Genomic DNA, 15,290 nt, shown 5'->3' with positions numbered 1-15,290 from the left:
CTCAGGAACGGTAGTGGGAGTAGCGATAGAAGGGTAGGGGGATGGTCGGGAAAAGGGGGGAACCCATCACAAGGTTGGATATATAGCCTCTCCCCCACAAAGGGATGAAAAACTAATGTGGATGAAGGAAAACAATGGACAGTGTAAGATACAAAATAATAATATATAAAAATATATATATACATAATTGATCAAAGATTCATGAGTAGGTGAGCAAGGGAGAAGAAAGGGAAGCTTATACCAAGGGCTCAAGTAGAAATAAAATGTTTTTGAAATGATGGTAGCAACATATACAAATATGCTTGATATAATTAATGTATGGAATATTATAAGCTGTAAGTGCCCCCAATAAAAGGATTTTTTAAAATTTGGCACATTGAACATTAGTGTCCTGATGAGTTGTGGGATGATATCAAGAGCATTGTATATGAAGAAAGCAAAGGTCATTTAAAAGACAAAAAGAAAGAGTAGATGCCTTTTTGTCTTGTCACAGACAAGAGATTCTGGGACTTGCTCCTGAACACAGAGTAGCAACTACCCGTTCCTTTTTCTAGTGGTAAGTTGTCTTAGTTGGGCTGTTCAATCAAATATTTGAACTTCCCTTTAACGACTAAAATTCTTTGGTTCTTTTCTTTTCCTCTTTATTATAAAACCATGTGGCTAAGTTGAGTCTAACTTACAGCAGCCCTTTCGGATAGTGGTACTACTTCAGAGAATTTTCTAGACTTAATTCTTTGAGGAAGCAGACGGCCTCGTCCTTCTAGAGAGCTACTGGTAGATCAGAACCTTGAACCTTTGAGTTAGCAGTCTTTAACACTAGTCCACGGCACCAGCAAGGGCTCCTTTCTCTTCTTGACAATTATAGATTATGTTGCAAGTTTTTTATAACGAGTGCCTATTCTCACCTCTAAATAAATGCAGTAGTTTCTCTTAAGGGCACATCACCTCCCTGCTTTTAATCCACACCAATCTTGATGATTGGTGACAGAAAATGGTCCTCTAGTCTAGCTGCAGGGGGTCCTTCAGGCATAAAATGGGTGGTGGTTTGACCCTGTTTCCCAATACAAGAGATTTTCTAAAAGTTCATAGGAAAAAAAAGAATGAAAGATCATGAAATTTTTCCACAAAGTTTTTGCAGCTACACTTGATCAGCATTTACCGTAGACACAATAGTTGGAATGTGAGATCACAAGAGCTGCCAATATTAACAAATTTGTGTGTAGGACAAAAAGGTATTCTGTACTTAATAAGTCTGAAGTGCACACTTAGGAGAATTAAAGATACAGAAGCATGCGGTTGCAAGAGCTTTAGGACATTCTCCTTGGAAATGCGGAGGGCGGGGCAGTGGTTGGACAGGGTTTCATTTACACAGTTTAATTGGATCTGTTTGTTCATTTGTTGCCATTTGAGTCAACTTCAATACATGAGTCAGTTCTGACGAATAGCATCCCCATTTGTCCCAGGAAAGAACATGCACCAAGCGGTTTTCAAGGGCTAATTATTTGAAGTAGCTCACCCAGTCTTTCTGATGGCTGCTTTGGCAATGACAAAACTTTAAGCAGAGCAACCAGACAATGAATAGTTTTTGTTAATGCAAATTCGTGTTGATTTAGCCAAAGGACATCTACATTTTTCTTCTGCTTTGTTTTACCCTTGAACTTTGTTTTTATGGACAGATTGCCATGGGACATTTTATGAAGTTTATTGTAGAACCTCATGAGTTTTTGATACATTGTATATCAAAATGAATTTGTTTAGGGAAAATCTTTTATATGTTGGACAAAACAAAAGTGTCCATCTTGTTCTTCATTTATATTTCAGTTGGAAATTCAGTTTTATTTACATATTATCATTGAAACTTCTTCATAGGGACAATTTTTTAATGAAATGGAAAGTGGCATTGAATTTTCAAAGCAAGCAAAAGAATTTATTTGCAAGTGAAGATACACATATTTAAAGCATTTTTCCTCGAATGCAAATGTGACCCTGTACACAGGTCAACTTTTCTTCCTCTCACTACCTGTCCTACTCCTCTTTCTCTCTGACACCTTTTTCTTTGCCAATTTAGGAAATTTTCCTTTTGGGTTTCAGCAATGTATTGGCACAAAGATTTAAACTAGATGTTGATAAAATGTTGGTTTTAAATGTTTCAGTGATAAGAGCAAATTAATTTTTTTTAGTTTTAAATCAAAATCTAGGTAATGTAGTATGAAAGCCACTTACCCCACGAACAAATTTGGAGGACACTAAACTCTTGGAGTTCACCTAATTAGTTAGCATGTTCCTTCACTATGAATGGTCATACCCATGGAATGATGAAAGAGCTATCAATTTGTCATCTTTTTTTTGTTTTTTTTTGTGGTGGTGGTGGTGAGGTGGGTGGTGGTGGTGGGTGTCAATTTGTCATCTTTATCTGTGTCCAGGGCAGGCAAAGTTTTCCAGTCTGAATCAAATTAAGCCATTTGCTAAAAGCAGAGAATACCAGAAAGGTGTTTACTTACGTTACATTTATTATGCAGCAGCATTAGACTTTAGAGCCTAACAACTTATAAATAACATTATCAAGAATGCCAAGAAATACAAACAGATTTCCAAACACTTAATGCTGCTCCTGTGAAAGCTGCACATAAACCAAGAGGCTTGGTTTCATTCAAACAGAACGAGGAAGCACTATGTAGTGTAAGATTAGGAAAGGTATGTGTCAGGGTTGTAGACTTAAGAAGTTAGACTACATGAACTAAGCATCAATATTGGAGGAAGCTTATTAAAAGCTGTGCTATGCAAATGATGTGTCGCCTTGCTTGCGGAAAGCAAAGGGAAAGCACAAAACTGTCCATAGCTGGACCAGTGAACAACATCATGATAAATAAAAGTACTTCATTTTATTTGGATCCACAATTAACATCATGGAAGCAACAGTCAAATCAAACATGAGATTGCATTGGGAAATTTGCAAAAGATCTCTTTATAAAAGCATCACTTTGTAGGCTGAGGTAGTTACATAATCTGTTGTCAATTTGAGACTTAAAAGTGAAGGGGTTTAGCCTGTCTAGTGGGTCACATCTTGATGACCTCATTTGGAAGCACTAAGGAGATAAATAGCTCACTGGAGGCTGTATACACACGGACTCGCTGCGAGACATTCCTGCAGACAAGACACTTGAAGCTGGAGCTGGAGGAGCCATGTAGAGACCCTAGCCAGCGCTGAGGTGCTTACACCACCACTAGATCCACAAGACTTTCCACCCACTGGCCTGTGATTTTCCTGCATGTGGCGTCATTGCATGTGTTGCGTGAGTCTGAAGAGGAGTTTATTGGACATATGGGCTAGTGTCAGACTTAAGGACTTGATGTTGAGTGTGCCGTGATGTTTCCTTACTCTCCGATTGCTCTTGTATGCAAAGCGCTTCCTTAGATGCATATGAGTCTCCCTGGATGTGTTTCTCTAGTCCACCCAGACTAACACATGGGCTAATAAGGTGCATCTTATCCAAGCCGTGGTATTTTCAATTACCTCTTATGCTTGTGAAAACTGGACAGCGCATGGAAAATCAAAGGAGAATTAATGCCCTTGAATTGCAGTGCTGGTGAAGAATATTGAATGCCATGGACTGCTAGAAGAATGAGCAAATCCCTCTTGAACTGTGACCAGAATACTCTTAGAAGTAAGGCTAGGGAGGCTTTGTCTCATGTACTTTGAGCATCGTATCAGGAGAGGGGCCACTCGCAGTGAAGAAGGCCCTACTTGGTAAAGTTAGAGGGTCACTGGAAAAGAGGAATGCACTTAATGAGATGGCTTGACCGTGAGTTCAAACAGCAATTGTGAGGATGGGTTCGTACCGGTCAGTGTTTCGTACTGTCGTACACAGGGTGCCTGTGAGTCAGACCTGCCTGGATGACAGCTAAGTAAAGAATGGTTCAAGTGGATGATCATAGTAAGGTTATCTTATTTACATCCTAATAGGATCTGAATATGCTTCTGTCAGTTATATTAGTTACCTTGAGTTTGAAATATGGAAATGTATTTGTCAACCTAAAAGTAGTGTTAAAGGACTATAGTGATGATTTATCTCATTGTTATGTTTAATCAGATTTCCTTCTGATTTGTTAAATGTTTTAAAATACATTTTCCCCGTATCCTGAAACTACCCAATATTAGTGCAAAAATTCTAACTGTATATTCAGTCTAAATTGTAAAACTTGGTGAAACTTTCTGGGAAGACTATTGTGCTGGAAACCAGGCCTGGAGTACAATGATGCGTCTGCACCATATCGTTGACTCATTTTTAGGACATTAGAGCATCTCTAAAATCAAATAAGTCTGAAATGGTTTCTTTATATTTTACCAAAGACACCCTACTTTATTTCTGCCCATTTTTCTTTTTTCCTTTCTTTTTTCTGTTCTCTGTGTGTATATTGCAGACATGTGTATTGCATACACTTTTTTTGTGTGTTATCCAAGTGAGTTTTTGTAAAGGATAGAAATTTCAGGTGTTAAAGTTAACTGAACACAGGACTGCACCCCACCACACTCACGGCCGCAGTCTGAGGCAGGAGAGCGGGGAAAGAGAGAGAGACCTGCAGCATGGCCAAGCAGAAGGCAGAGGAGCTTGGAGGGGGGGGGGGGAGGAAGAATATAAATTATTTAATTCACATTTCATGAAAAATCTGAATTCAAGAAACATGGTGACACAAGGTTACTCTTCAGTTCAAATCCACCAGCTGCTCTGTGGAAGAAAGATGAGGTATTCCTATTCCTATAAAGCTTTAGTCTCAGAAACCCACAAGGGCGGTTCTACCCTGGCTTACAGGGTTGCATTGAAGTTGGAATTGACTCAATGGCAGTGGGATTGACTTTGTTTTTGTTTTGGGTACCTTTGGACTCTGGTATAATAGAAGAGGGGTGAATCAATACATGTACAACCTAAGGAATCGCTTTTAAAATTATATTTTCATCCATATATACTCGAGTATAAGCCAAGTTTTTCAGCACAGTTTTAATACCGTTTTTGTGGTAAAATTAGGTGCCTAAGCTGATAACCAGGTTGGCTTATACTTGAGTATATACAGTACATATCACAGGAGAAATAAGTGGTTAAGATTGTGAGAGGAAGTTTTATTTCTAAATATTAGGTTGTTAAAAGGTGAATGTGCTTCACAGGGCGTGTGTTTTTAATCTTTTCAATATTGAAAATAAACAGAAAGACCCATTTGCAACTTTTGGTATTTGGGGGAAATATAGTAAATTTGTGTCATTGGTTCACATAAGCTTGGTGGTTAGATAGATTAAATTAAAATAAGTTTATTTAAAAGCAGATACTAAGCAAAGGAATCCTACTTAGGAGAAAGAAATACAGATAACATTGATAAGAAACCAAGTGTTGTAATGGTCCGGGAATGAAAGTCTAGTGCATCTGCTTTTGTTTCTGATACTGGAGGACCGGCCTAAGTCAGGTGGCTCCACTGATATGTAGAGGAAGAGTATTCACGCTGTGTTCATGTGGCACACAACATGACCGTTCATAACAGCATGGCATAAGGCAGTGTTATTAGCAGAGTCATTTCTGTTTTGATACTGGCAATTTGTGATAAATGTGAGGTCCCCATTGGTTGTGCTACCACCATATTCTAACCAGGGTTTCCCAATGTGGCCAGTACCACCTTGGTGGCCCAGGGATGCGAATGGGAGCTGGAAATGGTCCAAGGGGTGCTGCAAACGCAGGTCCCTGCACTGTAGACTGGTTTTGGGGCTACATACAAGATGTTTTAATTACAAGGGAGTGATGAGTAAATTTTTTTTCTGAAAGGGTGAAAATAATTTGGGGACCTATATTCTGGACAATAACTTAAGGTAAATTGATTCAGGTAACCTGAGGTAAAGATCATTACAGGATAGTATCAGAAATATAAATGCAGCCCCCCATCACACACACCTCTCAGTTTAGAGCCTCCCTTGGAATGTGGGGATATTGGAAAATAGGAAATATAACTTTGCCTAGGTGTATTCTTTTCCAGTTACTAACTCATATAAGAAATTTAGAGTGATTTATTCCATCCTCTTCCAAATTTATATTTTGGTTTTTGTTTTTTTTAATCTAGATTGTAGAAGGCATGAAACAAAAAAAGTGGAGTATTGAAAATGTTTTCTTTGGTTCTGGTGGAGCTTTGCTACAGAAGTTAACAAGAGATCTCTTAAATTGTTCCTTCAAGTGTAGTTATGTGGTAACCAACGGCCTTGGGGTATGTCCTTCAACCTTTACTCCTTTTCTGTTAATACCTTCTCCATTTATCTAACTAAAGTAGCTAGTGAGTGTGTGTAATACAGTCCTGGACTATTAAAACATTGCTTATGAGATTGTCTTGATTGAGAACCATAGAAGGAAAGATGTTAGGTAATGATCTGATTATGGGAAGAAAAAAAAACTAATTGAAAAAAGGAAAAACCTAAGATGAAAGATTATTTAAGAAATATACAAAACAATTGTTTCCCACTGCTTTAGTATGTGACGGAGCTTCAAAAACGTGATGGACGAACTCCATTATCTTTCTATACCATTTTCCACAAACTTTTTTGAAGCCCCCTATTACTTAAACCTTTGGATCAAACTGTTGGCTGTAGTCAAGTGGAAATGTCAGCTTTCTTGGCGTCCACCATCCCTCTAATTCCTCCATGGCCTCTTAAGAGCTGGGGATACTGTAGAAAGAAGGGTGGGCATGGGGCATTCCAAGAATGTCCTCTCCGGAGAACACTTTTCTTTAGAGCAGCGTTCTCAACCTATGGGTTCCCTAAGACCACCAGTAAACACTTATTTCCGATGGTCTTAGGAACCGAGACACTGCCCTTCTATCCGTCTCTAGACAGGTCCGCCCACATGCAGATACGCCCACATCTGAGTACCAGTGTGAGGACATCATCGCACCAATCCCATCACATCCTGTACAAATGCAGGTGTATATGGCAGGATTGGTGCCATTATGTACCTAAGCAGACCAGTCACGTGTATAGAGCAGCTGCTGTCTTGAAAGCAGCTACTCTTAAAAGCAGCAGTATTGGAGGTAAAGTGACACATCATGAATTAAAATTCCATATTGTTTTTTGTGATTAATCACTATGCTTTAATTATGTTCAATTTGTAACAATGAAAATATATCATGCGTATCAGATGTTTACATTATGATTCATAACAGTAGAAAAATTATAGTTAGGAAGTAGCCAGGAAAATAATTTCAAGGTTGGGGGTCACCACAACATGAGGAACTGTGTTAAAGGGTCGTGGCATTAGGAAGGTTGACAAGCACTCCTTTAGAGAGTTCTGGGATTGGCTTACCTGCTTTTCATTTCCCTATTACCTGTACTTGCTTACATAATGTATTACTGCCTACTTTGGGGGACTGCAGCCAATAGTCTACTTATTGGAAGTTTTCTAAGTCTTTTTTGCTTCAGTAACAAAGTAATAGAGCAAAAAAACAACAAAAGGGAAGATTGGGAAGTGGGAACCAATTCCAGAGTTTGTAGATTTACATACAGTACTTGTATACATAGATACATGGTGTTAGCATAGATTTCCCCCATCCTAAGTAACATGAATGTGATGTGTACCTGATATCAGTTAAGGATAATTTGTTATATAGAAAGTAGTACTGTAAGGGCCATCTAACACAAACCTGAAAGACTTTGGACTACAAATAGTCATCTTTGGTTTAGAGTTACATTTCTTTATTTCTTTTTTTAAGAGTTACATTTCTAAAAGCCAGATTATAGATTGGTTTAATTTAAATTAAAGTATTTAATTTTTAAATTTTATTTAAAGTATTTAAATGTTATTTGTGTATCTTTAAAATGAGAATAGGGTGGCATTTTCTGGTAATCAATTTTTAATTTTTCTAACTTTATTAATTTGGATTCCAGATTAATGTATTCAAAGATCCAGTTGCTGATCCCAACAAAAGGTCCAAAAAAGGTCGATTATCTTTACATAGGACACCAGCAGGGAATTTTGTTACCCTTGAAGAAGGAAAAGGAGACCTTGAGGAATACGGTCATGTATGTATATCGTAATAGAGTAGAGGGCTGGTAGGGGTTTTAATGTCATTTGTTTTTAATTATTTTCAGAGATGTTTTTCTTTGAAAGAAGTTTTATTGTAAAATGTGTATTTATTGACCTGAATTACCAAAATAAGATGAACCAAAAATTGCAAGACACTAAATATGTTCCAACAACTCTGTTGTAAGTCAGTTCCAACGTAAATTGAGTACTCCTTTTTTAGTTTGTATTACTATTACCTTTTAGTATCAGTATCTTGATAAAAAAGGCAAGTTATGGGACCTCAAAGATGTGAAAACTATGGCTTAACTTAGATTTAAAAACTGAATAGTGTATAAATAGTGTAAACTAGGCTTAACCGAGTTTTGTTTCGGGTCAGCCAAACTGGAAAAATGCATATTATATTATACTAAAGTAATGCATCTACTCTCGAGATCTTTAATCTAGTCAAGTACCATTACACTAGTCAGTTCAATAGTTAAGGGATTTTTTTTTTAGCTAACAGTTTAAAGGGGGAAAAAATTGAAAGCTGATTTCTATAAGGAAACTACTAAAAAATAATTACTATTTTTAGAGAATAACTTACACTAAACGAACACATTTATCACTTGATTCTTTGTATCATGCCAAATTCACTGTTTTTAACATAACACTTTTATATTTGTCTAAGATTTTGTGCTGGAAGGATTGAAGTAACATTTGTCTTCTCTGTTCATGGAAATTACATAAATTCAGAAAGGAGGCTGAGAATGGTTGCTCATCTCAACAAATGCTGTCAATGTCCCTGGCATTGTACATGTCAAAACTGTTGAGTATGTATGTTGCTCTGTGGACATTAGTTCTCAACAGCAACAAGAGAATGAATAAAATCTAAAAAAAACAATTCGATCTCATTATATAGCCCTATAGTGTAATTCTTCAAGGTAATATAATTCCTCACTTAACACTGCTGCTATCAAGATTTTGTTGAGTTAATTTATCCCAGGTACACAAAAGTCATCTTAGCGTGGGGGCATAAGGATGACTTCAAGTCCTGCACCACCCTCACAGTTGTGCCTGTGCCTGAGCCCACTGTTGCAGCTACTCTGTCCATCCATCTCATTGAGGCCCTTCTTCACTTTCACTGTCCTTTGGCTTTCTTAAGCACGATGTCCTCCACGCACTGGACTCTCCCTGACAATGTGTCCAAAGTATGTAAGGCGCATTCTCATCGTCTTTGCCTCTAAGGAGCACTCTGGCAGTATTTCTTCTAAGAGAGATTCGTTTGTCCTTTGAGCACTCCAATATTCTCCAGCACCACAATTCAAATGCCTCTTCTGGGGTCTTCCTAATAACTGTAACTTTGCTACTGTTAGGAATCGGGAGACCCCTATAAAAGGGTCGTTCGACCCCCAGGTTGAGAATCACTTTTCTAGACCGTTAGCCAAGGATGCAGTACCTGCTCTTGCATGTGACTTTATTTTCCTGAAATGTGAAATGATCCTGCAGGTTTAGAGATTGCCTTGCATTCGGCCTGCTCTCCCACACTTTGTATACTTAGTCATTTCATAGTTTGAACACCGTCAAGATCTCTTTGTAGTTGACTAGATACCATCACTTCATTAAGGCATAATTTAAGCATGTTGCTGATTAGTCTCTAGTATAGTCACTAACTTTCATTGTTACTGTATTTGTGCAGGATCTTCTTCACACTGTCTTCAAGAATGGGAAAGTGACGAAAAGCTATTCATTTGATGAAGTGAGAAAAAATGCAAACCTGAATATTGAACTGGAAGCAGCCCCTCATTAGACTTTGTTTTATGGCTGTGTGTGGGGGTGTGTGTACATGTGTGTGTGTGCACACACATGTATATACACCTGTGTATGTAATACATAGGTAACGTTTATTGTACAGATGTGTGGGTTGCTTTGTGTTTTATGATACATTACAGCCAAATTATTTGTTGGTTTATGGACATACTGACCTTTCATTTTTCCTTTTTTCCAGTATTTAGGTGACCTCAAATTAGGAAACGCACTTCACGATGTAAAAGATTCATGCTAAAATAAGCTTTTTAGGGCCCTTTGCCAATAGATAGCAATTCAATCTGGTATTGATCTTTTCACAAATAACAGAACCAAGCATCTTTTCTATATAAATGAAGATCACATCAAACAGATTTGCATAAAATTATCATGATTGCTTTATGTTTATATTTAACTTGTATTTTTGTACAAACAAGATTGTGTAAGATATATTTAAAGTTTCAGTGATTTAACACTCTTTCCAACTTTTCATGATTTTTATGAGCACACACTTTCAAGAAAATACTTGAAAATAAATTACATTGCCTTTTGTCCATTAATCAGCAAATAAAACACGGCCTTAACAAAGTTGTTTGTGTTATTGTACAATTTCAGAATTATGTCAGGACACGCCCTATAGAATTACTAACCTCACTGCCCCGTGTAGAATATGTGTTAATCATTCTACATTAAACAAAATAATGGTTCTTACTGGAATGTTTAGGCACTGTACATTGATTCTATACCGTGGTTATTGTATTGTACCAGTGAAATGCCAAATTTGAAAGGCCTGTACTGCAATTTTCTATGTCAGATATTGCCAGTGGCTCTAATATGCACCTCAAGATTTTAAGGAGATAATGTTTTTAGAGAGAATTTCTGCTTCCACTATAGAATATATACATAAATGTAAAATATTAACAAAAGTGGAAGTGGTGTATTTTAAAGTAACTACACTTCTGAATTTATTTTTCATATCCTATAGTTGATATTACTTCAATGAATTACTGGAGTTGTTAGTGAGTGTACTTATTTCAAATGTTTTGATTCTGTTATATTTTTCATTAAGTTTTTTAAAAATTAAATTGGATTTTAAATTGTATGGGCATCATTTATTAATTCTAAATAAACTCCCTCAAATCATGTTTTTATATGATGATAAATCACCCTATGGAACGCAGAGCAACATATGAGTATCGATAGAAGAATCCTAAATCAGAAAGTCAGATAAGGTCAGCGTCAGAATATCTAAAGTGTTTGACTGCTAGCTACCACTTCTTGTTAGATGCTTTCTTCCCCTGGCCGTTTCCTTTTTGATTCCAAGTAGGTCTTCTAAGGCAGGGCTTGACAAACTAACCCACAAGCCACATTGGCTAGTGCCTGTGTTGTAAATGTCCATTGCCTGTGAGTGCTGTCCACTATAACGCAACAGTAAAATCCAATGCAGAAATGATATGGCCCACACAGCCTATATACCTGGCCCTTGATAGAAGTTTGCTGACTTCAGTGTTGGGACTGCTGACCACACAGTTGGCGATCCAAATCTATAAGCCGCTGCTAGTTAGGAAGATGAAGCTTGTCTGCTCCTCTACAGATTTACAGCCTCTGGAACCCTGGAGAGGGAGCTAGGAGACATCGATGAGAAATGGGCTTGGCAGTTGGTTCTCTCAAAAGGAGTGTGCCTTGAATTAAATGTAATGTTGGTTTACAGGGAAGCGAGGAGACTAAATTGATAAGGAATTTTCCTCTCTTCTCCCCTTTTCTCATGTAGGAATTTAATTGGTAAATTGATTTAGAAACACTTTATTAAAAATAAAACATTAAATTAAAAATTGAAAAGCCATAAGTGGTTTGTCTTAAACGGTTATGAGAAACTATTCTACCACTAGTATAACTTAGAGGTAAGTTATCTTTATTAAATTATCTTTTATAAGAGGCAGTAGAATATAGGTTTTTGCAAATGATGAGAATTTCGTGTGTAGTGAGAACAGTCAGCATTCATGTTCAGTGAGTATTCACCCTGTAATCCTTGGAAGTAAATAATTTTAAGCTGATTTTTTTAATGTATTTCAGTAAAGAATAGTAATATTAACACTTTTCTTCACACAATGTGCTAAGGGGTTTGTCATAGAGAATTAAAAGAAACTATTTATTACCTATAGCAATTTTGATAGCCATCCATGATTTTGTATTGTTTAAACATTAGAATTATGCTACAGAGATTATTTACATTCTGTGAATTTCAAGAGGTTCAAAATATTTGGAGGAGTTATACTTTGAAGCGTTAGTGAATGATTAAAGTTGCACATTTGTACATGTCTGTAGATTGGGGTAGGAGGTGGCGTGATTAAATTATCTTAGGCCACGTAGTACCAGTTTATCCTGAATGTCTGCCACCAGGCTAATGGTGAGCACCCCAATGCTGAGCACCAAATGTTTAACCTGGATGAAACTAAATTAGCCAAACTCTCCCAAGCAAATGCAAATGCCATGTATGGTTTGCTTAAGTCATTAGATTTGTATTTGACATATTGATTACCCCCTCCCTCAATTCATAACAAAGTATTTTTGTTTTTAATAGACAGTTTTTTTGTCAAAGACTCAAAACAATGTGTTCTCTACTTAAAAATGACTTTTTATCATACTTAATTTCATAAATTATTAAACTATTTTATAATGAAATCCATCTTGGAAAATTAAGGGGAAACAACAGGCTATTTATTGTTGGTTGGTACCATAATTTAAAACTCACACTTAAATATTTTGTAGTTTTACATTCCTTTTTTAATCCATTCAGAGGAGAACATTCGTTTCCTCCCAAGTCGTATGTCAAACCAATTCTAATATGTACTCAAAATCAAAGATAAACATGTAATAAACGTGGAAATAAAGTTTAGCTGGATTAGTGAAACATTAAATTTGATTGTGTGCTTCAAGTAATGAAAATTTTAGCCCTACCTTTTTTTAGGTATTCTTCAAAGAACTGAAGGATGGGAAATAGAGGAAGGACCCGTTTTCTGCCCTGTGCACATACTGGTGGGAGGGGGCCTAGCTTAGGGGAAAGAAAGAGCATGAGTCCTACGTGAAGTTTAAGAAGCTTGTAAATGAAGCTGGTGAGTAATTTGTTGGATCTACAGGTCTAAGAAGGTAGGAATGTGACAGGTGTGGGGTGTCGTTTGAGCTACAGGACAGGCTACTTTGCTAGAGAGACTACAGAGCAGGGGCCAGTAGACCATGGGCATTACCCAAATCCAGCCCATCGTCTGTTTTTGTAAATGAAGTGTTAAGGGAGCACAGCCATGTCATTCATACTCTGGCCATGTTGAGTAGTCACAGCAGAAACTTTACAGCCCGCAAAAGACCATGGTAATTAGTTGTCTAGTTTACAGGAAAGGGCTGCAGATTCTTGCTGTGTGGTACAAAGGACCTAGGACAAAATCATGAGGACAGCTAACATTTGAAGGCCAAGGAGCAAAGGAGACAACAGTTGGTGATCAAAGAGATGAAAGGAAAAGTAGGAGGCGGGGAGTTGTGGAACAGAACGGAAGGTCTTTTGTCAGCCAGGTGTTGAACTCTGCTGAGAAGGCAAGTAGATTTAGCCACGCGGAAACATGGCCTCAGTGACAGTGCTTTCCAAGAAATGCAGGAGGTCAATGTTGGGAAAACTCTGACAAAAGTATTTTGAGTTTCACGCTGAAGTGGGGAGAGGATGGCATAAGCATGCATCTTCCTTTACTCTTCCGGCTACTGCCCTTTCTCTGAAAGGGAAACACCCTCCAAAGGCCAGAGACAAGAGGGCCCCAGAGAGGCTGATGGGACTGGCTTCCAGAGTGCTGGTGGAGGGGTTGGCCTGGAGTTGGCAAATGGCCCTTCTATTACAGGAGAAAAAAAAGATAGGAGCAGATACAGGCCTGTTTTCCCTGTGACATTTGAGACTAGACCATCTGAACTCAAAAGGGTTGAAAGTAATGATTGTGGAGCATCGGTTGACCAGATTATAGGACAGTGTTGACCCAGCTGGTCAATTTTCACCTCTAGTGATTTTTCTTAGTAACACCCTGCTGCTTGGGTATGGCACAATCAATGGAAATTAATATACTTTGGTTCATATGGGAGGTGGGATAAGTTTCATAGAGTATATTTAGGCAAAGTTATTGAAATGATGTACACTGTTTAGCTGACAAAGAAGGGAAGTGAAGGAAGCACAAGGCTGTCCAATAGATGGAAAGACCCAAGACCATTGCATAGAAATTTGGAAGATAGAAAGTGGTAGACCAGAATGCATGGATTATTGATTTAGAGGACCAAGTTCATGGCATTACCAGTAAAATGCAATGGCTGAAAAAAAAAAGTGAAGTTCACTGGAACCAAAATATCAAGGAACCTGAGAGGACAAATGGATTAGATGAATGGAGGTTAACCCTGTCCGGGAAGATGGAATGGAGAGGGAAACAGGTGCCAAAGTATACCATGAATAAAGGGAATCAACCAGGACAGACAGCAGGAGGGAGCAAGGAAGGAAAGATGTGAGCTGCAAAAATATCCAGCCAAGACTGAAAGACACACTAATCCTGCCTCCCAGTCCTAGAACAAGATGTGAACAGAAACCTGCACCGCTGCTTTGAAGAGCTCAGGCGCAAGGGCAAGGACAGACATTTGAAGGCTTGCCAGGTCCTCCTCGCCCATTGTTGAGTTAATGAATGGAGGGAGGAAGAATAACCTATACGAAAGCCCCTTCCGGACTTTATTGTGTGCTGCAAACACCCCTTTTATTGCAATAGGCCCAAAGGGCAAGATAGGTTTTTATTTTTTGGCTTTGAATGTTCAAAGATTTATGTTTTGTTCATCTTTTAAAGAGACTAGCCAAAACATTTGTAGCATGGTAAAATGAATGAGATCTCACATCTTTTTCGTATGTATTCAGATTCCTTTGTTTTAAGTTATCCTTTTTTTAATTATCTTTTTATTCAAAAATTTCTCTTAATTGGTGCTTGTGCATCAAAGGCAATGAATGCTGTCTTTATTTGGTTTACTCATTCCATTGTATTATAAAATTTATATAATAAAAATGTTCTTGGATAGGAGTTTTAGAATCACTATAATTATCATCTTAAGTCTTTTAACTAACAAAAATAGGACTTTAACAGGGATTTTGCTAGCATGCTATCACATGACATGGTTCATGGTGACTTAAATAATATATTTAAAGGGACCTTAGACATTTCTACCACTGAACGGGGCCCACAGTACTTTGTAGGTGGACACCGCAGTCTGGCAGTTGTCTTTTCTACCAGTTTATAACATCAGCTGCATAATAACAATATTCTGGTTTACGTTGTGTTGTGTTACTGCCATTGTGTTTGGTAAAGTAGAGGGGCACTGAGCAAAGAAAGCTCTGATAAGGTGGATTGAACATGACTAAAACATTGAGTTTACACATAAACAAAGTGAACATGACAC

At 37.7% G+C, this 15,290-nt stretch overlaps 1 protein-coding gene across 2 annotated transcripts in view; it reads left to right on the top strand.

The window, feature by feature from the left end:
• NAMPT (nicotinamide phosphoribosyltransferase) overlaps positions 1-14,719 on the top strand; it is a 47,541-nt gene extending 32,822 nt beyond the window's left edge. The window contains exons 9-11 of one of the 2 annotated variants that reach the window (XM_075558536.1): positions 6,100-6,240; positions 7,910-8,044; positions 9,724-14,715. In XM_075558536.1, coding sequence (XP_075414651.1) covers positions 6,100-6,240; positions 7,910-8,044; positions 9,724-9,834 — 387 coding nt within the window. In that variant the 3' untranslated portion in view covers positions 9,835-14,715. Of the gene's footprint in view, positions 1-6,099; positions 6,241-7,909; positions 8,045-9,723 lie in introns of both variants that reach the window. The other variant, XM_075558537.1, reaches the window with a different exon arrangement.
• The last annotated feature ends 571 nt before the right edge of the window (positions 14,720-15,290 follow it).

The sequence above is a fragment of the Tenrec ecaudatus genome, chromosome 9 (genome assembly GCF_050624435.1).
Source record: "Tenrec ecaudatus isolate mTenEca1 chromosome 9, mTenEca1.hap1, whole genome shotgun sequence".
In the NCBI taxonomy this organism is placed as follows: Eukaryota; Metazoa; Chordata; class Mammalia; order Afrosoricida; family Tenrecidae; genus Tenrec; species Tenrec ecaudatus.
The sequence above is the reverse complement of the archived record's forward strand: the minus strand, read 5'-3'. Positions and strand labels throughout refer to the sequence as shown.